This window comes from Elephantulus edwardii, unplaced genomic scaffold (genome assembly GCF_000299155.1).
Source record: "Elephantulus edwardii isolate Elephantulus edwardi_28Jun2011 unplaced genomic scaffold, EleEdw1.0 scaffold00066, whole genome shotgun sequence".
NCBI classification, from domain to species: Eukaryota; Metazoa; Chordata; class Mammalia; order Macroscelidea; family Macroscelididae; genus Elephantulus; species Elephantulus edwardii.
Window position 1 is genome coordinate 9,665,194 of NW_006399816.1, and position 27,270 is coordinate 9,692,463.

The 27,270-nt window shown below is 38.6% G+C and overlaps 1 protein-coding gene across 1 annotated transcript in view; it reads right to left on the reverse strand.

Annotated features, from left to right (window-relative positions):
• ARIH1 (ariadne RBR E3 ubiquitin protein ligase 1) overlaps window positions 1-27,270 on the reverse strand; it is a 120,145-nt gene that overhangs the window by 21,589 nt on the left and 71,286 nt on the right. The window contains exons 4-5 of the mRNA XM_006888325.1: window positions 13,830-13,922; window positions 13,289-13,344 (exon numbers count right to left, since the gene is read on the reverse strand). Of these exons, the coding sequence (XP_006888387.1) occupies window positions 13,289-13,344; window positions 13,830-13,922 (149 nt within the window). The remainder of the gene's footprint in view (window positions 1-13,288; window positions 13,345-13,829; window positions 13,923-27,270) is intronic.

Below are 27,270 nucleotides of genomic sequence, written 5' to 3' on the forward strand. Positions count from 1 at the left end.
CCTCCCAAGCATGATGTCCTTCTCCAAGGACTGGTCCCTCCTTGCAACATGTCCAAAGTATGTCAGACAAAGCTTCAGAATCCTTGCCTCCAAGTAACCTTGAATCTGAGCCTTCATTAATTTACTGGTAAATAATTCCCTGAGTATGCCATTTGAAAATGGTGGCAAACAGGGATTAAAAAAGAAAGTCACTATCAAAATTAATGCCTGTGTTTGAATACTGCCTTTACAACTCACACCTTATTAATGTGCAAATTATGTGATCATACTTCAGTTTAGTAATCTCTGAGTAACAGAAATAGAGTTCTTAAGATTACAGTAAGTAATCAATATAAATTTTTACCCATTCTATTGCTGTTAAGTTGGTTTCAACTCAGAGCAATCCTGAAGGCAGAGGTACTCCCTAGAGTTTCTGGGGAAACCTTCACAGGAACAGACTGCCTCATCTTTTCCTGTGGGGTGGTTGGTGGTTTCAAACCACTGAACATTTGGTTAGAAGTCTAACACTTGGGCCACAGAGCCACCAGGATTCCATGAATAAATATTTTATTTTTTTACTTCACTCAGCTAAACAATGTTGTTAAGTGTTAACAAAGAGGTTTACCTGACAACTGTGCACATTTGGCTGGATCTAAGGAGTCAGTTTTTAAATAAGATTTTATACATTTCCTTCAAGAATTTATCATAAACTTACCAAAACAGTTGTCTGTGTAAATATTTGTTTAACATGTTTCCCCATTTACCTAACTCCTACCAAATAAGACTACCACCATCAAAGTTGATGTCAACTCATGTGAACCCATGTGCATCAGAGTACAACTGTTTTTCTTAGGGTTGCCATGGGCTGATTTTTCAGGAGATAAGCAGAATTTTATTCAGGAGAACCTGTGTGCAGAGACAACCCTCATTTAGCAGTCAAGTGTATTAATATTTTGAACCGTGGAGATGCATTCAAGCTCTGGGCAAATTCCTCCTGTGTCCAGCACACTGTATGGCTTACGAAATAGAGGTATAAAAATAGTAAACTTGGAAATTCCTCATAAAGTTACACAGAGAATTAACCATAGGGTCCACTTATTTCACTCCCAAGAGTACTGGGTATATACCCTAGAGTACTGAAAATAGGTGTTTAAATGAAAACTTGCAAATAGATGCTTATAGTAACATTATTCATTATGAGTAAAAAAACGGAAACTACTTCAAGGTACATGGACAAATAAACAGTGAAACAGACACATAATGGAATGTGATCCAGCCAAAAAAAAAATTAATGAAGTATGAAAACAGGGATGAAATTAGAACATACTATATATGTTTCTATTTATATGACGTATCCGTATTAGCTAAGCCTCAAAACAAAACACACTGTCATGGAGTTAATTCTCACTTGTAACAAGTCTCTAGAACAAGTGTAGAAAAAAAAAAGTTTACAGCCTTGGAAATATAACAGGGCAGTTCTACTCTTCTGTAAGGTCACCGGGATGGAATCAACTCTGTCACAGTGGGTATGACTAAGGAAGATATAAAATCTTACTTAGATTCACTGTTATTGTTGTGCAACCACTGAGTCAGAACTGACCCAAAGCACCATCCCTTGGGTTTTCAGGGGCAGTTAAAAGAATGGGAGGAGATTGCAGCATGACTTTGAGATTGCAGTTTAGTTTCTTACCAAAAGGTCACCAGAGCTCTTTTAGATTCATTTCTGGTTGTTACCGCCATCGAGTCACTTGCAACTCATAGCGACCCTATGTATTACTCTGAACCCTGCTCTATCCCCTAAGCCAACCTCCTCATCTCCAACAAATCCACCCCCTTCACCTCATCTCATCCAGATTCCGTCTCTCTTGTGCTGTCTCTCCACCCTCTCAAGGATGATGTCCCTCTCCAAGGTCTGGACCTTCCTTGCAACATGCCCAAAATATTTCAAAGAGCTTCAGAATCCTTGCCTCCAAGAAGCAACCTGTTTTCACCCTCTCTAGGATGTATCTCTTTGTTATCCTAGTAGTCCATGGAATGTTAAATATTCGTCGCCAGCACTACGACAGAAAGGCAGCAATTTTTTTCATCATCCTTAGTCCAGCTTTACGATGCATAGCAAATAGATAAGGTGTACCTTAGTCTCCACTCTGAGATAGTTGCTCTTCAGTACACTGTTGAGCTCCCTGACAGCAGACTGTCCCAATGAAATCTGTCTTTTGATTTCCCAGCTGCTGGTGCTAAGACTGTTGACTGTGGTGCTAAGCAAACGGAAACTTAACAACCTCAATCTCTTCACCATCTATCAAGATGCTGCCAATCGGCCCAATGGTGAGAATCTTCATTTTCTTGATACTGAGCTTCAATCCATATTGAAGGCTGCAGTCCTTGACCTTCTACAGCAAATGTCTCAGATTCTCCTCAGTTTTGGCAATCAAGGTTTTAACATCTGCAGAAGGCAGACAATTGATGAGTTTTCTTCCAATCCTGATGCCATATTTCTCCTCATTGATCCCAGCCTCCTGAATGATCTATTCTGCATATAGATTGAAAAGGTATAGAAATAGGACATTTCCCTGTTGTGTATCAATCCCAATTTTGAACCATGCAGTGTTTCCTTATTCTGTTCTAACAACTGTCTTTGGTCCAAGTACGGGTTTCACATAATCACAATCAAGTGTTCTGAGATTCCCATTCTTCTCAGAGATAGCCTCACTTTGTTGTGAACTACACTGTCAAATGCCTTTGGATAGTCAATAAAATACAGACAGGACATTCCTCTGGTACTCTCTGCTTTCTGCCAAGATCCATCTAACATTAGGTGTAATATTCCTAGTACCACAGCCTCTTCTAAATCCAGCCTGCACATCTGACAGTTCTCTGTTGATGTGCTGTTCCAGTAGTATTTAGATAATTTCCAGTAGGATCTTGCTTGTATGCGGTATTAATGATATTGTCTGATAATTTCTCCATTTTGTCAGGACATCATTTTTTGAAATGGGAACAAATATGGGTCTCCTCCAGTAAGTTGGTCAGATGGCTGTCCTCTAGCTTTTTTGACACAAGCTGGGGAGTGAGTCCAGGGCAGGGTGTGAAGGGCAGCATCTATTTATTGAAATATGTTTGGCAAAATTTGATGAGTGCCTGCAGGACAGGGTCTGTTTGCTGAAATACGTCAATTAGTATGCTGTCAATTTCTTGGCCTTTGTTTTTGCCAGTTCCTTCAAAACAGCTTGAGCTTCCTCCTTCATCATCACAGGTTCCTGATCATCTTCTCATTAATTTATTCTGTGTCAGTCAATTATTTTTGGTACAGTGACTCTGTATACTCCTTCCACCTTCTTTTAATGTTTCCTGGTTCATTTAATATTCTGCCCAAAGAATCTTTTAAGTATTTACAACTTGAGGCTTGTATTTGTTCTTCAGTTCTTTCAGCTTAAGCAATGCCGAAGAAGTTCAGCCCTTTTGATTTTCGGACTCTAGTTCTTTGCACATTTCAGGATAAAACTTTGCTCTATCTTCCCATACTGCCCTCTGACATCTCTGTTCAGCTCCTTGACTTTTTCCCTTTGCTTTAACTTGTCATTCTAGTGCAAGATTCACTAGGACTGAAAACAAAGGTCCAAACCCATTAGAGTCAATTCCAACTCACAGTGACACAAAAGAAGGAAGGTCAGTCAGTAGCAGAGAAGGGAAGGAAAGGTACTTTATTCTTCAGACTAAGTATCAAAAAAAGGCAAGCATCACACTGGCCATGAACTGACTTACAACAGATGAAAAATATAGATCTGAACTAAACCTACAAGATTTTTACAAGAAAGCACAGGAATAAATCTTTGTGATGTTTTAGATATAACACCCAAAGCACAAATAAAAAGATCTACTGAACTTGACGAAAATTAAAAATATACGTGTTTCAACCAGGGGAGGAAAATGTGCAACAATGAAATAATAATAGTAATAGTAAAAATAGTAATTATTATTAAAAAGCTTCACCATCAAGAAAGAAGACAATCAAGAAAGGAATAAAATATTTCTAAGTCTGTGAAGGGTCCAGTAACCAGAATACAAAAAATAATCTTTAAAAATCTAAAAAAAGTCACAAAGAACTGTTTTTTAAATGGCACAGGGTTCACATAGGCATTTCTCTAAAGAAGCTTTATAAGCTGTGTCTCATGCAGATATATGTATGACCATATTTACTGCTGCTTTCTTTACAATAGCAAAGATATAGTGCAACAATGAATGAATAAAAACCCAAAATCTCTGTATGTTCATAAAAATTAATAAAATTTAATAAAAAAACCCAACAATAGCAAAGATAAAGAAGCAATTTAAGTGCCCATCAATAAGCAAGTAGATAGGAAAAATTATGGCTCATTCAGACAAAGGAGATTCATGTAGCACTGAAAAACAATGGACTCCTAAAACATTACACAACTTGGGGGAACCTAGTTTACATTATGCTGAGAAAAATATACTCGCGACAAAAGGACAAATATCTCATAACACAGCTATTACAAAATAGGACTGACATGAGGGACTGGAGGAGAAAAGGAAAAAGAGTGGATAATTAACAATACACTGAAACAGATGAGGGGAAGAATTATCTGCAAGAAATTAGACATTGTATGTATAAGAACAATTCGAAACAAGAGGTGCAATGCAAAGTGGACTGGAGGAAGGGGTAGGGAGAGGAAGGGAGGAAAATGTGCAACAATGAATTTAAAAAAAAATTATTAAAAAAAAAGCACAACTTTACATATGGTCAATAAGGACAAGAAAACAAGCTCAATTATAAGACTCCACATCATACCCATTAAGATTAATGGATTTATTTTTTTTTAAGAAAGACAATACAAATTTTTTATATAGGACATGGGTAAAATAGGAAAACACATTGTTGGTGGTCATATAAAATGGGTGCAACCATGTAGCAGTTCCTCAAAACGATAATTGTAAAAGTACATGATTCAACAATTTCTTTCCTAAATACACAGCCAAGAGAAATGAGAGCATATGCTCAGAAAACTTGGACAAAATGCCTTTAACAACATATGCATAATAGCCCTAAAATAGACTGTCAATTTCCCCATCAACAGATAAATGAGTAAATAAAATATGCTATGTTAAGAAAATGATGGATTAGCTATAAAATTTAATGACATTGTAGAATTAGCTACAACAACGAAGAACCTTAAAAGCATTATGCTATGTGAAAATAGCCAGTCACAAAAGGCCACCGAGTATGTGAATTTTTCCCCCCCCTTTATCATTACTGGGCCAAAAATAAGGCCTTTAAGGAAATTCATGTTTGTAAAGCTACAAGTTAGTAGGCATGGGGTGGGACACAGTCAGATTCAGAGTTGGTAGGTGTGGGATCTCAGAGCCTGGAAATGGTGACAGTTTTCACTTCCATCTTCTCCATCATGGCCTGGACACATTTCATGATGTCATTGGTCTGCAGCATGCTCATGTTCAGTTGCTCACAAACTTAATGCTCTCGGGCACTGGATGGTCTCGGTTATAGATCAAGTTGACCTTCATGCTCTGCACTGCTAAAGGACTCTTGCTGGCAATTTCGGCTGCTAAAGCCAAGACTATGTCCAACATGGCCTCCTTGTCTGGAACATCCAGCTGTGGATGCAAGGGAATCAGGAAGAGGATGCCTGATCACGCCACTACTCAGGGCCTAATCAGCCATCTTGCAGAAGGTGTGGGCCAGCTCACTGACCAGGCTCTGGTTCCCAATGATATGGGACAGTCGCTGCAGACTTCCCACATCAGCTGTCAGATCGATGTCAGGCATCCTTTCTGGCTGTAGTCCAGGTATCACAGATTATGAGTGATGAGGTCCACACCTGAACCAATACAGCCCCCATGAACAGCTGAAATCACAGGCTTGGGGCATTTCTCAAGGACACTGAAAGTCTCCTGGTATTTGGTGATAAAGCTGCTTATGTAACCTCTCCTGTGGGCCACATCATCTCCCTAGGGCTGCAGGAGATCTGAAGCCATGTCTGTAAGGTCTATTCCTGAAGAGGACATTTTCTCAGCCCCAGAGATGACCACTGCACAACATTCAGAGTCCTGTGCTATCTTGTTGAAGCACTCTACCATCTCACTTCAGAATGCCCTATTCATGGCATTTCTCTTCTCAGGCCGGTTTAGTTGCATGTGCCGCATGTGCTTGTGGGTAGATGTCACCCGCAGACACATAGCTGTGGTCTGGGGCCTCATCTCATACAGCAGTACTCATGGGGTGAAGGCTAAACTGGAGACCTGGGTGGACCAGGGCCATAAGCTGTCATATCAGGAGGCTCCAGACTGTGCGAGTACCTGCCACAACAGTTGCTGACATTTTTAGTATATGAAAATATTTATATGAAATGTCAGAACAGGCAATTCTACAGAGACAGAAAACAGATGACCAAACTGTATTTAGAAGAGATTGTGACACCGGACATATCATTCCCAGTATCAGCTGGATCTTGGCTGAAAGTAGAGAATACCAGAACATCTATTTGAAGTTATTGACTATGCAAAGGTATCTGGCTGTGTGGATCATAACAAATCATGGCTAACATTAAGAAGGATAAGGATCCAAGAACATTTAACCATGTTCACACGAAACTTATACCTAGACCAAAGGAATTGTTCAAACAGAGCAAGAGAACACTTCAGGGTTTAAAATCAGGAAAGAAGTGCATTAAGGTTGCACCAATTCTTCATACCTATTCATTCTGTATCTTACCAAATGATTTGAGAAGTTGGACTCTATGTGGCATCAGGATCAGAAGAAGAATCCATCAACAACCTGCATTATGCACATGACACAGTGTGGCTTGTAGAAAGTGAGTTGTCATTGTTCTTATGTGTTGTCAAGTAGCTTGTGATTCATAGCGACCATATATGGACAATAGACATAAACTCAGCTCTGTCCTGTGCAAATTGCACTGTCTCCGACACAACCATCCAGATTACCCCAGTCACTGAATCAATCCATCTCACAGAGGGCCTTCCCAAGCATGATGTCCTTCTCTAAGGACCAGTCCCTCCTTACACGTCCAAAGTATGTTGGACGGAGCCCCAGAATCCTTGACTCCAAGGAACAGCCCCACTTAACCCTCTCCAGGACAAACCTGTTAGTTCTCCTAGCAGTCCATGGTACCCTCAATACTCTTCTCCAGCACCAGAGCTCAAAGGCATCAATTCTCCTTCTACCCTCCTTAGTCCCAGATAATCCGTTCTGCATACAGGTTGAAAAGGTATGGAGACAGGACACATCCCTGGCGTACGCCTTTCCCAATTTTGAACCAGGCAGTGTTTCCTTGCTCTGTTCTGACGACTGCCTCTTGGTCCAAGTATAGGTTTCTCATTAGCACGATCAAGTGTTCTGGGATTCCCATTCTTCTCAAGAGTCAGCCACAGTTTGTAATGGTCCACACAGTCAAACGCCTTTGCACAGTCAATGAAACACAGATATACATTCCTCTGGTATTCCCTGCTTTCAGCTAAGATTCATCTAACATTAGCTACAATATCCCTAGTACCACGACCCCTTCTAAACCTAGTCTGGACTTCTGGCAGTTCTCTGCTGATGTGTTGTTCCAGTCGTTTTTGGATAATCTTCAGTAGAATCTTGCTTGCGTGTGATATTGTTCTACAGTTTCCACACTCTGTTGGGTCACCCTTCTTTGGGAGGGGATCTCTTCCAGTCACTTGGCTAAGTGGTTGTTCTCCAGATTTCTTGGCACAACGTGGTAAGCACATCCAGGGCAGCATCTGTTAGCTGAAATATGTCAATTGGTATACCATCTATTCCTGGGGCCTTATTTTTTAATCACCATAGGCTCTTGCTCATATGTTGTTTGCATTAAATTCTTCTGTGTCTGCCAATTCCTTTTGATACAGTGACTCAGTATATTCTTTCCATCTTCTTTTAATACTTCCTGGATCATTTAATATTCTGCCGAAAGCATCCTTGATTACAGCAACTCGAGGTTTGAATTTGTTCTTCAGTTCCTTCAGCTTAAGAAATGCTAAATAAGTTCGGCCCTTTTGATTTTCTGACTCCAACTCCTTGCGCATTTCATTGTAATATTTTACTTTGCCATCCTGTGCTGCCTTTTGAAATCTTCTATTCAACTCTTCAGTATCTTGAATTCTTTCTTCTGCTTTGGCTTCTCTGCACTCCAGTGCAATTTTCAGAGTCTCTTCTGACATCCATTTTGGTCTTTTCTTCCTCTTCTGTCTTTGCAATGACCGTTTGCACTCTTCCTGGATGATACCCTTGATATCCTCCCACAACTCATCTGGTCTTTGCTCATTAGTGTTCAAGGCCTCAAACCTGTTCCTGAGATGATTCTGAAATTCAGGTGGGATGAAATCAAAGTCATATTTTGGCTCCTGTGGATTCAGTTTCATTTTCCTCAGCGTCAGCTTGAACTTGGATATGAGTAGTTGGTGATCTGTTCCACAATCAGCTCCTGGCCTAGTTTTCACAGCTGATATTGAGCTTCTCCGGCAGTTCTTTCCGAAGATGTAATCGATCTGATTCCTATACATACCATCAGGTGAAATCCATCTATATAACCTACGTTTGTCTCTTAAAAAAATGTATTCGCAATGAATAAGTTATTGATTGTTCAAAATTCAATCATTCTCTCTCCAGCTCCATTTCTGTCACCGATTCCATGTTTTCCAACTACTGATTCTTCTTCCCTATTCCCAACTTTTGCATTCCAGTCACCCATTATTATCAATGCATCCTGATTGTGTGTTCATCGATCTTCGACTGCAAAAGTTGGTAAAAATCTTCTATTTCCTCTTCCTTGGCTCTGGTTGTTGGTGCATATATCTGAATGATAGAAAGTGAGTAGGAACTGAAATATTTGCTAAAAAAGATCAAAGACTAGTGTTAGGTGCTGTGAGGTTAAGTACAACCCGCAGCTACTCTTCGAAAAATAGATCTAAACCCTATCTTTTCCAGTGCTATCCTCAATCTGACACACTCAAGGCTATTACTGCAGTCATTAACAATTCACCTGGTTGAGGGTCTTCCTCTCCTTTGCCATCATCGCTCCACCTTCCCAAGCATGATGTTCCTCTCCAAAGAAGAGCCATGCCCAGCAACATGCTCAAAGTTTGCCTCCAAGGAGCATTCAGGCTGCACTGTCTCCAAGACATAGCTTTTTATTCTTCTGTCAGTCCATGGGATATTCTCCAACACCACAACTCAAAAGTATTAGTAATTCTTCTGTCATTTTCTTCATTGTCCATTTCTCAGTAGCAAAGCATGATATGATCAAACCATGACATGATCCAATCAAACATTTGATCAACAACTACAGCCTTCAATATGGATTACATCTTAACACTAAGGAAAGAAAAATCCTTACCACTGGGCTGATAGCATCTTAAGGACAAAAGACTGAAACTGTTAACAATTTCATCTTACGTGGATCCACAATCAGCACGCTTGGTATCAATAGTCAAGAAATCAAAAGATGTATTACTATGAGGCAATCTGCTGCCAGGGACTTCTCAGAAGTACTTAAGCACAGTTGAAGACCAAAGTGTGTCTTTCAATTACCTGTTATGTGTCAAAATGACTGCCAAAGGAACAGTTATGATTTGGAGAAGGTGGTAAGTAAGGATGGCCAAGCTTCATCTTATAATTTTGGCATTTTTCCAGAAAAGGACATCATGCTATGAAAGGTGGGAAGTCGATAAAGAGATGAAGAATCTTAATGAGATAGGCTGACAGTGACTACAGCAACATATTCAAAGTATGTCTCCAAGGAGCACTCAGATTGCACATTCTCCAAGAAATCGGCTCAAGAATGTAAGAGATGATGATGACGATGGTCTAAGATATGGCAGAGTTCACATCTATTGCTCACAGGGTTGCTAGGAGTTGTACTCAACATGAGGACACCTAACAACACCAAAATGGGCAAACAGCACAGAAGAATGGAAGTCTTTGAACTGCAGTAAAGAAGAGCACTGAATAAGCTATGGACTGCACAAAGAACAAATATATCTTCAAGAAATTGCAATCAGGCTGCTCCTTAGAGGCAAAAAATAGTGCAACTTCTTACATATTTTGGCATGTTGTCAGGCAGGACCAGAGACTGTGAGGACGGCTCAGAATAGGGCAAAGTGCAGGTATCTTGTTCCCTTGGTTGGTATTATTCATAGTTAATTTGAAAACACCTAACAACAACCTGATAAAGGCATGCTGCTAACAAACACTATAACACATAAGAAAATTATTCCAGTGAAAAGGAAGATGTAAAATGACAAATAAAATTACTTTTCCATGCTAGACACAGAGTAAGATGCATTTTGCCACTAAAAGGGATAATATCTTATTCTTATAAATGAGAGAACTATGAAGAGTGATTTCAAATCAGGTGACATTTAACAGAAGATGAGTTTACGATAGTAACGTGTAATCCATGACTTATAAAGCAGTCCTGGTAACTCTTGAGAAAGAAAAAATAGGGGTGAAAATGGAGACTATCTGGGACGCTGGGCTCTATGAGGAGAAATGTGGGGTCAGGACTGGTGGAAGATCTAGCAACAATCTGCGTTATGCAGATGACACAACCCTGCTTGCTGAAACTGAGGAGGACCTAAAGCACTTGCTGCAGAGAGTCAAGGACTGCAACCTCCAATACAGATTGAGGCTCAATGTCAAAAAGACAAAGATTGGCAATTGGCAGCATCAGGATGAATGGTGAAGAGACTGAGATTGTTCACAGTTTGCTTGGCTCCACAGTCAAGACTTGGCAACAGTAGCTAGGAAATTAAAAGACGTGTTGGTGCAATGGGAAAGTCTGCTGTTAGGGACCTCTCCAAAGTACTTAAGAGCAATGGTGTCTCTCTGGAGACTAAGGTGCATCTGATACAGGCCCCGGTCTTTGCAATCACTTGTTATGCATCAGAGAGTTGGACAATTACTAGGGAGGACAGAAGGAGAATTGATACCTTTGAGCTGTGGTGCTGGAGAAGAGTACTGAATGTACCATGGACTGCTAAGAAAACAAACAGGTTCATCCAGGAGAGGGTTAAACCAGGCGGCTTCTTGGAGGCACGGATTCTGAGGCTTCGTCTGACATACTTTGGACATGCTGTAAGGAGGGACAGGTCCTTAAAGAGGGACATTATGCTTGGGAGGGTGGAGGGACAGCGCAAGAGGGGAAGGCCCTCTATGAGGTGGATTGATTCAGTGACTGGGGTAATCTGGATGGTTGTGTTGGACAGGACAGAGCAGAGTTTATGTATGTTGTACATAGGGTCGTTATGAGTTGCAAGCAACTTGAGGGCACATAACAACAACAACAACAACAACAACATTGTTCTGCTTTTCCCCCCTGCCCAACCCCTCGCCCAATTCACTCTTCTCCTTGAAAAGTAAAACTCTTTCATTGTTATGTAATCCCTCCCCACAAATCCACTCCACTGTGAAGCCTTCATTCTGGACTCCTGTCATGATAATAATACCCAATTATAAATCCCTTTTAAACAGTTATCTCCCTTGTCTGTTTCAATGTAGTATACATCATTCATCCATCCATCCTTCTCTGGCTTCCCTAAACCCCAATGTCAGTCCCGTTTTAAAACAGTGGCCCTATTGACATCCAAGCAGATATATGCACGCCCATGTTTATCGCGGCTTTGTTCACAATAGCAAGGAGTTGGAAACAACCCAAATGCCCATCAACAAATGAATGGCTAGAGAAGCTGTGGTATATTCACACAATGGAATACTCACTGCATTGAACAACAAGGAACTCATGCAGTATTATTCAAAATGGGTTAACCTGGAGGACATTATGCTGAGTGAAATATCTCAGTCACAAAAAAGACAAATACTGCATGGTGCCACTGTTGTAGAATAGAACTGACATCAGGGTTGGGGTAAGACTGAGAAAAACTGGATAAATTACGTATACTGAAAACAGATTGAGGGAGAGAACAATTTAAAAGCGATATATGATAGGGTATTATGGTTATCACAAGAGTCCAGAATTAAGGTTGCATAGTGGAGTGTACTCTGGGCGGTGGACAGCGGAGGTTGGTGTGCGGTGCGGGGGGATTGTATACCAATGAAAATATTTTTCTTTTACTTTTCAAAGAGAGGAGTGAACTCAGGGGGAGGGCTGGGCAGGGAGAAAAGTGCAACAATGAATGAATGGAAATACAAAATCTCTGTAAATGTTCATTAAAATTAAGAAAATTAAAAAATAAAAAAAAAACAACACACCAGGGCCCTATGCAATATTTGTCCTTTTGTGACTGAGATATTCCACTCATAATGTCCTCCAGGCTCACCCATTTTGTATATCATAAGTTCCTTGTTTTTCAATGCAGCATAGTATTTCATTGTGCGAATATACCAGAGATTCTTTATCCATTCTTTTGTTGATGGGCACTTGGGTTGTTTCTAGATCTTTGCTATTGCGAACAAAGCTGCAATAAACATAGGTGTGCATATATCTGCTTGGGTGACGATTATGGTTTCTTTAGGGTAAATTCCCAGTAGTGGAACTGCTGGGTCAAATGGTATTTCTATTTGCAACTTTCTGAGTAAGCGCCATACAGCCTTCCATAGAGGTTGTACCATATTACACTCCCACCAACAGTGAAACAAGGGTTCAAGTTTCTCTACAACCTTGCCAGCATTTGATGTATGCTGTTCGATTAAATTTTGCTGTTCTTACTGGGGTGAGATGATATCTCATGGTTGTTCTCAGAAATTTTTTATGATATTAAGGGTAATTTATATAATTAATTGAAGTATAATCAATTGTTTACCACTTTTCCTTTCACTCAGCTATTTACTAATTTTCACAAACCTCTCCCTCTCTTCCCACTTCCTCCTCCTATCTTTCCAAGACTGATTCTGCATGTAAATCCTTCCTTAGCTTTTTATAAAAGTGATCTTATCCATAATTATCTTTTTATGACTGACTTATGTCACCCACTTCAATTTGTTCTGGGACTATCTGTGTTGTGTAGAATTTTATGAACTCATTATTTCTTTTTTTTTTTTTTATTTTGTGTGTGTGTACCGTCAAATCAGATCTGACTGGTACAGGAGGATATTGCTCCTCCTTCTCCGGCAGAGCATCTGGTGGATTCAAACCATGAACTCATTATTTCTGAATGATGGCACAATATCCCATTGAAAAGCACAATGAAATATTTTAAGTTTCACATACTTAGGGCTGTGGAGATAAAATTCACTTAGTTTAACCAAATAACTAACATTCAACATGGAGAATTTATCAAAAATACTTACATAACTGTATTGTCATCCACCAAGATATCACAACCATGAGCAGGACATGAAATCGTCTGAAAAAGATTTATTCAAGTTCAAACTACATCTTCATTCAATATGTATTTACCAAATCCCAGTTATCATCATCACCACACACTATGCTAGATTCTGAGGATTTAACATACATTCTTTTTTTTCTATTAAAAGAAAGTATATATGTATGTGTGTGTAGCAAGTATCTTAACTAGAACTGTGATCTGAATAATAGGTTTTTTGACCTACTGTTAAAACAAAAGGCAAAAACTCCTCAAGAAATTTAGGCCAATATATTCAAGCATAGATTCCACTGACAAAATTACCCTGGTAAAATCAGTAACTGGACTGTCACACTGTCAACAGAAGAGGGTGTGGGAATAAACCAACTCTGCCATTAATTGTAGTTAGAAAGGAGTTCCCATGGAATTAATAATCTAAAAGACTGTCCTGTTTATATCTATACAAGTGTCTAAACACTGTAGAAAATTCACACAAAAAATGTAAAATAAATTAGTCTCGGTACCTGTCCCATGCCTTCCTCCATTATTTTGGTAGTTAAATATTCACTCCAGCACTGCATGCAGAACTTATGGCCACATTCAAGACCAGTGAAATACTGCAACAAAAATAAGGTAAAAACTTTTAACAATAACATTATCCAAAAATTCACTAAATAGTCTGACTAAAGTTTTGAAAATGTGTCCATTAGGTACACACTTCTTAAAGGGACTAAAATAGACAATTTGACAACAGTTAGGTTTCAAAAATTAACTTCTAGGTGGTGAAATCCAGATATTGAATACAAAACAATAAAATAAATGCACTGTGTATATCTGTCATTTTTAGGAAAAGGATGTAACAAAACTAAGTTTATGTTAAATATATGCCATGTATCAATAAACACATGAAAAAGAGGTTCAGTACCATTATTCTCCAAGAAAATTAAACTACAATGAAATCACTCTTCCACATCCATTAAAGAACAAGGGGGTGGGGGGAAGCCAAGAGTCACTGAGTTAATCCTGCACCAAGAAATTTTTTCATCATTTTTATGGATGTGAATGTCAGTCCTTTGTCTGACAGTGTATATTGTCTGTACCAAACTTTCATACCCCGTAAACCAAACGCACTGCTCAGCAGATTCTGACTCACAGTGACCATGAAGGGTAAAAGTCTCACAGGGTTCCCAAGGCTGTCCTCTTTATGCAGGTGCACTGTCATATCTTTCTTCTATGGAGTGTATGGTGCATTTGAACTGATGACCTTTTAGTTCGCAGGTGAGTACTTTGTCACTATGCCACAAGGGCCCTTTTCACATGCACTAGGGAGTTCTACATTAAAAACAAATTATAAACACTGGTGAGGATGTGCAGAAATTCATTCTCTACACACTGCTGATCTGAGTATAAAAACTCTTTTAGTATAATGTGTAATGTGGATGTTAACAAAAAGGGTAGTGGCTCAAATGCACCAATTACACCTCCAGACAATGTGGATAATTTCCTCCTGTAAAGATTTAAAACCTTAGAAATCCAAGAGAGTCATTAGACTAGGAATGCACCCAATTCTTTGGGTAATGGTGGTGGTGTTGAGTCAAGCATGACTCATAGCAACCCTATGAACAAAAGGCCTGAAACTGCTCTAAAACTCTTCACATTTATCAAACAAAGTTCACAGTTTCTGGAGGAGTGTTGTTTAGGAAATTCCTGCTTCCAAACCTGTCATAGAATGATACTGAGTTGTCTGCGATGCTTAACAACCCTACATACAGCTGCTCCTGAGCCAGTCTCACTAATGCCGCCACATCAACCCCCACTGCCCCAGTTACTTTATCAATCATCATCTCTCCTGTGCTGTCCGTGCACCCTTCTGAGCATGATATCCTTCTCCAAGGACTGCTCTCTCTTGGCCATATGCCAAAAGTAAGTGATAAGGAGCTTCAAAATCCTAGCCTCCAAGGAGAGACTTGGTTTCACCCTCTCCAAGACAGACCTATTTGTTTTTGTGGCAGTCCATAGTATGTTCAAGAATCCTCTCCAGCACCACAAATCAAAGGCATCTATTCTTCTGTCATTCTTAGTCACTGTCCAACTTTACGAAACATAACAGGTAATTGAGAAAACCATGGCCTGGATTAGGTGCACCTTTGTATCTAGACTGACATCATTGCTCTTAAGCACTCTGGAGAGGCCCATGAAAGATTTTCCCAATGCAATTTATCTTTTGATTTCCTGACTGCTGATATTAAGTGTGTTGACTGTGGATCCAAGCAAGCTATATAATAGCTAACAACGTCAATCTCTTCTCCATCTATTATGGTGCTGATAAGTGGTCCAGTGGTGAGAATCTTTGTCTTCTTGATGTTGAGCTTCAATCCATATTGAAGACTACAGTCCTTGACCTTTTGCAGCAAGTGCTTTAGGTCTTCTTCAGTTTCAGCATGCAAGGTTGTATTATCTGCATATCGTAGCTTGTTAATAAGTCTCCCTCCAACCTTGATGCCACACTCCTCCTCATAATGCCCTGCTTCCCGAATGATCTGTTCTGCATACAGATTTAAAAGGTATGGGAACACGATGCATTCCTGACGTACTCCTTTCTTGATTTTGAACCATGCAGTGCGCTTCCTTGCTCTGTTCTGAGAACTGCTTCTTGGTCCAAGTATAGGTTTTGCATAAAGATAATCAAGTATTCTGAGATTTCCATTTTTCTCAAGGTTAGACACAATATATTATGACCCTCCACACTCAAATGCCTTTGCATAGTCAATGAAACACAGAGAGACATTCTGGTACTTTCTGCCAAGATCCATCTGACATTGGAAATAATGTATGTATTGCCATGACCTCTTCTAAACTCAGCCTATCAATGTACTGTTCAAGTATTTTCTGGATAATCTTCAGCAGGATTTTGCTAGTGTGTGCTAGTGATATTGTAGGATAATATCCACACTCTGTCAGGTCACTTTTTTTTTGGAATGGGAATAAATATGGATCTCTTCCAATCTGTTGGTCAAGTAGTTGTCCCTGGTGAGCACAAGAAGGGCACCATCTGTTTGCTCAATCAATTGGCATTCCATTAATTCCTGGTGCTTTAAGTTTTGCCAACTCCTTCATAGCAGCCTGAACTTCCTCCTTCATGTCCACTGCCTCTTGCTCATATGCTGTTTCTTCAAATTCTTCTGGGTCAGTCAATTCTTTTTGGTACAATGACTCTGTATATGCCTTCCATCTGCTCCTAATGCTTCTTGAATCATTCAATATCCTGCCCATAGCATCCTTAAGCATTACAATTCGTGGCTTGAATTTCTTTACTTCTTTCAGCTTAAGAAATGCTGAGCAAACTCGGCCCTTTTGATTTTCTGACTCCAGCTCTTTTCACATTTCATCATAATATTTTGCCTTGTGTTCCTGAGCAGCCCTCTGAAATCTATTCAGCTTCTTAACTTCTTGGTTTCTTCCCTTTGCTTTGGCTTCTCAGTCCTCCAGAGCAACATCCAGAGTCTCTTCTGACATCCACTAGGTCTTTTCCTCTTCTTCCTTCTTAGTAATGACTTTTTGCATTGTTCATGAACGATATTCTTGCTATCTTCCCAAGTGTTCCTTTAAGTGTTCACTAGTTCTTTTTGGTGTAGTTAATCTGTGTATTCCTTCCATCTTTTTCAATCATTCCTGGATCATTCAAGATTTTGGGGTTTTTTTTAGTTCTTCTGACATAAGAAATGCTGAGCAAATTTTTCCCTTTTTATTCTGACTCCACTTATTTGCACATTACGCTGTAATGCTTTGCTTTGGCTTCTCTAGCTAACCTTGGTGTTACGTGCTGTCAAGCCACCTGCAATTCATAGCGACCCTATGTACAATAGTTCTGAACTCAATTCTATCTTGAGCCAATCTTACTGTCTGGCACATCTAATCCTATTATCCCAGACACTGAGTCAATTCATCTCACTGAGGTCTTCCTCTCTTGCACTGTCCCTCCACCCTCCTAAGCATGATGTTCCTTCTCAAAGGACTGGTCCTTCTTGGCAATATACCCAAAGTATATCAGACAAAACTTCAGAATCCTTGCCTCCAAGGAACAGCCTGATTTCATCCTCTCCAGGACAAACCTGCTTATTTTTGCTAGCAGTCCATAGTATACTCAATATTTTCTCCAGCACCACAGCTCAAGGCATCAATTCTCCTTCTATCATCTCTAGTCACTGTTCAGCTTTCCTTAGCAGTTGATTATTTCAACAAGTGAAGACCTCTTCAGTGTTACCACTCATCTTGTAACTTTCCTATTGTTTGGCTAAAGTAGAGAACCACAGGGGTGAGTTTTGTTTCAGGTTCAAAGTGTGAGTAAAGACTAGTCTTGGGAGTTTCCATCACAGTTATTTCTATGCTTTTGAATTCTGTTCCATAGTTTGTTTCCATTTAATCTATGATCTTCTACTGTGATCTCCTTTAAAGTGGTAAGCAGTAGCAGCCAGGCACCAGCTCGCTCTTTTGGTTTCAGAGCTGTGGAAATTGAGCTGTGCAGGATTCACTAGCCCTTATGTTTCCATCTACTTTTGCTTTTCTTCCTTCTTTCTCTCAGAAATGGGTGATACTTTAGATGGTTGGTTGTAAGCTCTTAAGACCTCAGTTGCTACTTTAAAAAAATACATTGAAAAAAAAATACATTGAAGGCAGTGTTTTTGTAGGCTATTATGCCTAATGACCTTGATGTCCCTCACAACTGTAGTCCTGAGGACCAAGGAACAGAAATTCATTCCTTTCAGAGTAAATTATTCCTTCAGGGTTGCAATTTTAACTATATGGAGCTATCTGTATGACTTTACTTACAGTATATACAAAAGAATGTAAAAATATCTTCCAGAATTATGTCTGACCATGAATTTTGTTTCTTTCCCCTGTCAATGTTGCCTGTCCAGTCTACAGACTCATTTGTAAGTTAACGTAGAAACAGTATTTAAATAGTACTGAGTTTACATTGAAAACTAAGTCCCTCATCCTAATCCTTGATCTCTACTTCCTCTATCCAGAAGCAATATTACCTAAGCTTTTAATAGCTTCCAATGTAATAATCTTCTAATGTACAAACAAATCATACAAGTACACTTTCAACTATGCACATGTATACACATATACACAGCTGGAGTATTAAATTTTCTGTTCCGCATGTTAATTTTTCTATTGATTCTGATGTGGTTCCACACTTTTCAAGGTCAGTCTATAGGTACTTAATTTACTTAAAAGTGTTTACATGTGTGTGAAAATAGTCAAAACTAACAATTTTTAGACATGTATTTCACACTGATGAAACTTACATACTTCGCATTATGTCTCTCTTCTTACTATCTCTGTCCATATTGGTTTACCACTGTTAATTTAGTTTCTCTGCTCCTTAAAATTCTGATCTGTACTTCAGAGTTATCCAAGGTCAAAATGATTTCTTATGGGTAACTCTATTATTGTTAAATGTTGCCAACTATGCCTCATAGTAACCCTATGATCAAGTTTCAAACCTTGCCCTTTCCTGCATCATTCTCATCATCGCTGAAACACTTAAGCCTACTGTTTATTACACTCACTGTGTCAAGGTATCTTTTTGAGAGTCTTCCTATCTTTCGATGACTCTTCATCTTTCCAAGTATGTCTTTTTCCAAGGACTGGCTACTTTTAAGGCAAACTTTTTTTTATTTTGCTGAACAGCTGTTTAAAGATAACTTGCTAAGTTAAAGTCAAAAGACCTGAAGGTTTCTTTGGTATTATATATTTCAGTAAATAGGGCTTCCAGTAACAATCTGAATTCTGTTAAATATTTAAAGAGAGTTTTTCCTACCACACTACTGCATGCATATTTATATTGTTATAAATATATTTATAATAAATTTATTTATTTTATGTTGTTGTTGTGGTTGTTGTTAAGTGCCATCGAGTAGCAGGCAACTCATAACAACGCTATGAAGGAGAGTCCTCGACACTTGGGAGCCTTTCATCCTCTCTCCAGGTTCATAGGGTTTCCGGAGGCAAGCTATTACCGAAGTGGATGCCACTTCTCCTTCCAGGCTTGTTTTAATCGGGGAGCTCCACCCCACTCTCTGTCCACATTGCATAACCAGCCATTAACGCATTTGACATATCAGTGTCACAGTGTTCAGCCTCATAGCAACCACAAGTGACTGTTGTATAGCAACTTGTACACCAGGGCTATACGACCTAGAGGAATGTCTGTTTTTGTTCATTTTCTAATTTTATAGTTATATATATATTTATTGTTGTTATTGTTATGTGCCGTCGAATTGCCTCTGACTCTATGGACCCTATGTACAACAACCCTAAACCCTGCTCTATCCTGTGCCAATCTCACTGTCTCCGACACACCCACCCCCATTATTAATCCAGTCACTGAATCAATCCACCTCAGAGAAGGTCTTCCTCTCCTGAACTGTCTCTCTACCCTCCCAATTATCATGGTCCTCTACAAGGACTGGTCCCTCCTTGCAGCATGTCCAAAGTATGTCAGACGAAGCTTTAGAATCCTTGCCTCCAATGAGCAGCCTGGTTTCACCCTCTCCAGGATGAACCTGTTTGTTCTCCCAGTATCCATGGTATAGTCAATACTCTTCTTCAGCACCACATCTCAAAGGCATCAATTCTCCTTCTATCATCCCTACTCATTGTCCAGCTTTCTGACACATAGCAAGTAATGACAAAGACCATGGCCTGTATCAGGTACACCTTAGTCTCCAGAGAGACACCACTGCTCTTCAGTACGCTGGAGAAGTCTCTAACACCAGACTTTCCCCTCACAATACATCTTTTAATTTCCTAGCTACTGGTGCCAAGAGGGTTGACTGTGGAGCCAAGCAAACTAAAGCTGTTAACAATCTTCACCATTCATCCTGATGCTGCCAATTCTCAGTGGTGAGAATCTTTGTCTTTAGTGAGCCTCAATCCATATTTAAGGCTGCAGAGTGTGTGTGTGTGTGTGTGTGTGTGTGTGTGTGTGTGTGTGTGGTGTGTAAAATTGATTTATTAGAAAGATAGTCTTAGAAATTTATTCTGTGCAAGAAAATTTGGTTTCTTACATATATGCAACATTTATCAAGTGAAGAATGACTTGACTGGATTTTCTTAAAATGTAAACATATAAAAAAAATATTTTAAGCTTGCATTTCCCCCCCGTGTTTTCATTTCTACATATTTTGATTTCTAAAGTGCAATTTCTTGTTTTGTTTTAAAAAACTTACATAAGTATGTCATACCATAGTGGCTTGCATGTTGCTTTGAAAGATATCACTAGTACTTAAAACACAAAGGTTACTCATTGAGGTAAGGATTCCACAGACTTTCTAGACTAAGACTTCACTGAAAGCTCTAGTAATATGCCTTATTTTTAGATCACAAAAGAATACTCTCCAATACTATTATTTTAAACATAATAATGACACAGGATTGAGCAACACTCTGTTCTTGTGTACTGGATTACCATTATCAGAATTAACTCTACAGTAGCAATTTATCTTTTTTTCTGCAAATTTATGGACTCCTGATTAAATTCTGAGCCATGAATGGAAAGATATTCTTGCTCCATTTCCTTTTATTTATGACTTTCTAATTGGGATTTCCACCTCTAGCTGTTCAGTTTAGTCATACTGTAGTTGCTTGTCTGTTACTATGATGCTGTTACTATGCCACTGGTATTCAGAGTAAAAACAAGGTCACCCATGGTAGACAGGTTTCAGTGGAGCTTCCAGAAGCAGGATTGGTCATTCACTTTTCTAATATGGGACTTTAAAAAACTATATGGACAACAGAAGAACATTGATGGGTATTGTGCTGGAAGAACAAATTCAAGCCTCGAGTTATAATACAAAATGATCTTATGGACAGTCTTCAATACAGCAGGAAGCATGAAAAGAAAATGGAAGGAATACACAGAGACACTAAAGCAAAAAGAACTGGCTTACAGGAGGTAGCAGATGATCAAGAACCATTATTACTGAAGAAAGAACTCCAAGCTGCACTGAAGGAAATGACAAAAACTATGGACCCAGTAAATGAGGGAATATAAACAGAGGTATTTTAACAACATGCACCCTGTAGGTGTTTATCAGCCTGTGGCAAGAAATTTGGAATAACCAATTAAAATAGGTCTGTAACTGAATGGGAACCCAAAATCTCTGTAAATGTTCATTAAAACTAATAAAATTTAATAATAATACAAAAAAAACCAGATCTGTAACTGTTCCCATTTTTTTAAAAAAGTGACCCAAAAGACTGGAAATTATTAGACACTATCATTAGTAGTACAGCAAGTAAAATCTTAGTGAAGATAATTTTCAAAATGGCTGAAAAGTAATACATCAATATGGAGCTACTAAAAATTTAAGTTGGAATCAGAAGAGACCGTGAAGAGGGATATGGCTATTCTGACAGAACTTGGCTGAAAGCAGAAATTATAAGAAAAATGTTTACTTGTGTTTCATTGATTGCAAACACAGTGGACTATGTGAATCTTAAGAAATTACTAGTAACATCAAAAAGTATGGGAATCCCAGAACACTTAATTGTGCCTCAAGTGAAACTTAAAACACAGAAAGCAGTAAGAGGTTGTCAGAAATAAACAAGGTAACACTGCATGGTTTTAAATCAAGAAAAGTATCATTAGAGATGTATCCGTTCTCCTTACCTATTCAATCTGTGTGCTGAACAAATCACTGGAGAAGCTAGAGTACATGAAGAAGCTGGCATCAAGACAGGAGGAAGACACAACAACCACCTGAATTACAGAGATGAGAAAACCTTGCTTGCTCAAAGTGAAGAAGACTTGAAGCACTTGTTGCAGAAGATCAAAGACTACAGACTTCAACATGAATATGTAAAAAAAAGAGCAAAGGCCACATGGGGACAGCTGTATCTGACCTTGACTGACTTCACAAAGGGGAAATGTTCCCGTCAACAGCATCAAAACCACAAAAATCAATTCCCATTAAGTTAGACATATTCCCTACCATGCCCCCTTACATCTTCCTCCGCATTTCAACATCAACCTTACTGTTTTCCTAGGTCCAAATTCCAATGTGATAGCTCACAGACCACAAAGAATCATCCTGGGGAAGTTAAAAGATTGTAATCCAGATTAACAGCAAAATTCAGTCAGGACAGCTTTTGAAATGTCCTCCTTGAGCCTTGTGACTTAAAACCAGTGTTACAATGTTCTCAGTCCTGCCAATAGCTTTACTCCTACCCCCAGGTGTCCAACAAACTCTGTCAAAGGCTCTTAGCTTTGGTTCTGTTCATGGTAGGTAGCAATCCTAAAGTTAACTTCGACACGTTAGTCCTACAGTTTGGCTATGGCTGCTGCAGGTATATAGCTGGAGCAAGAGTTTCTGTGTCAAAAGATGTATTAACATTCTTCTTCTTCTCTGCTGGCAGGGTAGGTCTTCTCTACCACTATATCACTCAATTTCATGATGAGACTAGCCAATCCCTTTGTGGATGGACTAATAATACGCCCTTTTTGCATATTCTTATTCATTCACATGGTAAAGTAAAAGTCACAGCCATCTTGAATAAACACAAGACTGTATCTCAGCATCAAGAAAACAAACAAAAATCCTCACCGACAGACATTATGAAAGGTGAAGAAAATATTAAAGTTGTTAATGATTTTCATTTTACTTAGATCTATAATTGAAACATATAGTAGCAACAGTCATGAAATCATTTCCCCAGTGGGAAATCTACTGTCAAGGACCTTTTCAGAGTATTAAATATCAAGGATGTCAGTTTAAAGACTAAGATATGCCTGATCCCAGTTATGGTATTTTCAACATTCGCAAGTTGAACAACGAATAAAGATGATAGAAAAACAGATGTTCTTCAATCAACTAGAGATGACTACTGAATATCCCATGGAGAACAATGCCTTGAAGGAAATGCAATTATGGTGCCCCATAGACATCTCACATACGTTGGGTATGTTGTCAGGAGGAGCCAATCCTTGGAAGAGGATATCATGCTGGATAAAGTAGAGGGTCAGTGAAAAAGAAGATGACCCTCAATGAGATGGACCGAGACAGCGACCATAACAATGGGCTCAGGCATGGCAGAAATCATGAGGACAGCATAGGTGAGGACCAAGTTTTTATCTACTGTTCACTGGATCACTGTGAGCTGTAGCTGCCTTGGCAGCACCTCGTAGTGATGTAATCTGATTTGAAATGTCTTCCGTGTCAGACATTAAAGTCTCATTTAATATTTAACTCTCATTCATTTGCTCAATGTTGGTGAAATCTGAACTACCTCATAAATGACCCTGCACTGGGTTTCTAAAACTATACATCACAGGATTGAGATTGTCCTTTTTTCTCTGCAAAAGTTGAAGACAGATTTGAACAGCCAGAGATGTTTGGAGTTTCAGAACAACTCTCCACACACTAGGTCACCAGAGTTCTCTATTTAACTCTATCTTATTCTAACCATTCATCTATCTGCTAAGTCTAGTGTCCATCTACTGTTCTTTCCTAATATTTTACAGACTGTTAAATCTTCTATTTACCGAAATACTTAAGTAATTTCTCATTTCCTTAGTATTTAAAGACTTTTGTATAGAGACATTTCTTATTTCTTGACAAGCATATTCTCAACTACTTTCTTACTTTTGTGGGTCTTATCCTCGTTATTATTTCACTACATTTTTAACCAGCTACTACTTTAAGTACATTTATGAAATTTCTAATAATGTTCATGTTATAAGATCTAAGTAATAATGACACAAAATTCTATATAAAACACAAGGTTAAACAAAGATTCTTGCTTACAGTACCAATGAATGTAAATCTTTATAAAATAAATACTCATGAACATTTTTAGAAAGTTCTGAGAAACAAATCTTCCTATCAGAGGAAACATTCTGGCACTAACTTGTTACCAGATGATCACAAAGATTACTTGGTTTTCTAGGATAAAAAGAAAGAACACAGTAGAGTAATAAATATATCACTTATTCTAATACAAATATTTCATTCCAAAGTTAAAAATGAGAACATCTTCATATGACCTAGGGAGTTCTGGTGACATAGTCCATATCCAGTTGTACTAATCATCCGAAGACTATGTCTCCATCAGTTCAAATCCATCAATAGCCCTGAAGGAACACGACAGGGAATCTCCACCCATTATGAGTTTCAGCCTTGGCAACTCAATGGAAGGTCAACTATGATTCAGAACCGCCTTGATGTTGGTGTTTCATTGTCAAAATTTTTAAAACTAAGATTAACTTGTAAATCACAATGGCTGGTAAAAGTGCCCACTGTAATCGAAAGTCCGACTTCTCAAAAAAAAAAAAAAAAAAAAGAAAGTCCGACTTCTGAGGCTTTTAGTTCAATGATAATCATACTATTAGATAAAAAAATTAAATAAAGTCAACTTCTCATGTACATATGAGAAAGAATAAAAACTAAACTCATGGTCTAGAGATGTATACTTCATTGCATTCAAGAGTTGTGTCATTATCACAGGTAATAATGAACATGCCTCCTCTTTCCCTCCACCTCTTTTGGCATGTTTTCCCTTTCTACCTTGTGCTCACGTATTAGCTCTCTGGGCCTTTACATGACTCAGATGATCATAGTATTTATTTAACTTATGGTACATCAGAAATAATTTCAATTTCTCTTTCATTCAGTAGTTGTTGACTAATCCAAATAACTCATATCTGACCCTCAGCAGGCTTCTGAGACTATAAAGTGCATGGGAAAAAAACAATAATCCATTTTTCTTACAAGGAGCTATTATTGGTGGATTCTATTCATCAAAGACACAGTGTTGGGTTAGCAGCGCAACTCTACACACATTATGTCACCAGAGTTCTGCAAGTATAACCAAAAGTACATCTAAATTTATGATATATTATCTATAACAACAGTCTGAAGAAAAAGGACTAAAAGAACATTTGTCTCCTCTACTTCACATACACTACAACTATTATCAATTAAAAAAATTACTTCCTTCTCTTATAAAGTACTTTCAAATCCCCAAAGAAAAGCCATTTTGTCTATGTTGTTGCTGAGTCAGAACCAACTCAAAGCTGACTCTCGAGTGGGTGTTCAGAGGCTGTAAATATAATGGGAGTAGACTGCCTGTCTTTCTCCTGCAAGTGGATTTGAATCACAGGTCTTTGGGTTAGCAATGCAACCCCTTATCTACCAGAGACAGAAAATAATACTGCCATCAGTTTCAAATAGATTCAGCTTTGACCAAAAATGTAAAACAGACCCAAATTTTAAATTTTGTGTTATGTCCAATATTACCTGGAACAAGAAACGAGAAAGATGATGGTCAAAGTTCTGGCATGGGAAGCCTAAACAAGGTGCTTTTTCAGAAGCCTGATATGTGACAATGGATTGTTGCCAGTATTATGGAGAGTAACACACACTCAAAGAAGAGCAGTTAGTTACCATCTTTGAGCCAGGGCACTGCTTTTTTTTTTTTTACTCAGCCAGTCAAGAGATTTGGTTTCTATGCAATATGCATGCTGCCCATGTTTGCTAAGGAGGAGAATAAATTTCTAGTAGAGCTTTAACAGATAATTTTTCCTGTTCTGGTTCTTTTTTTTTTGGCAAGGCAGAACTAGTTCAAAATCCTGGTTCTCATCCTTGTAAAACAGAATGGGGTAAAGAAGATGTGTGTTGGAACTAAAATAGATGGTCTGACACCTCATGTGGTTATTTCTATGACTTGCAAATATTACCTTCATAATCTTCAATTCTGCCTTTATTTTATATTCTGGACTTAGTTAACAAACTCTATTGGAAGAGAATCTGGACACCACTGTACGAGATGACCTCTTGTAAGTTTAAGTCACTAGTATTTCAAAAGAGCATTGGTGGCCTTGAGGCAAGAAGCTGCAATCTCAGAGGCAAGCAGTTCAAATCCACCAGTTGTTCCACGTGAGAAGGATGGGCAATCTCCTCCTGTGTGATGAACTGCCTCTAAGAACCCGTCAGAGGATCAGCTACGGATTGATTCCAACTCGATGGTACACACAACAACAATCTTTCAAGTTAGGTTAATTAAATTTATTCATACCAATTTTCATGTGACTCCTAGTGACCCTACAGGATAGAGTAGCATTGCCCTCATAAGGTTTCAAAGGTTATAAATCTTACCAAAGCAGAGTGCAATGTCTTCTCCCACACAGCAAATGGTGACTTTAAACCAGTGACCTTTTGAATAGCAGTTTAGTACTAAACCACTCAACCATCACCAACTTATAAATGAAATATTGTAGGCCAAGCATCTAAATAACTTCAGCTACCAAAACCATTGAACTGCATATTTTCTTCTGTCACTGCATAAATCTAAAATAACTTTCTAGAAAAACAAAGGTATTCAAATGCATTAATTACATAAAAGATAGCATAAATGTTTAAAGAGCAATTAAAGTTGAAAAAGTTATAGATAATAAAGGCCATTTACATCTGTGAAAGAAATGTTAAAATTATTCTGTGTAGATTTTAAAACAATGAGAAAAGTCCTAGTTTAATCATAATCCTATTTTTTTTAAATGCAGAAACTCTAATTTTCTGTATTCAACTCTTACTAAATTTTACTGTCATTTATATAGTCAAATTTTCTTTTTAAAAGTAGTTTCCTTTCCTAAGCCCCATGTACTTTGGTTTCCCTAACCATCACATTACTTAAAATAACTGCCCCTGACTCAGGCCTGGCAGAATACCTCTTTAACAAGCACACCCTGGGAGACAGTGATGGCGAGACCTGAGCGAAGCTTTAAGCCCAGCTTCCCCACAGCCACAGGGTTGACTCCGTGGTCACTACTAGCCCACCTGCATATTTTGTTTACCTTTTCTGTAAATTGTACCAAAATACCCAAAACAAACAAACAAAAAAACCCTTTTCAAGGTCACCAGAAAACCTGTCAATACCAAACTCACTATTCACTTCTTT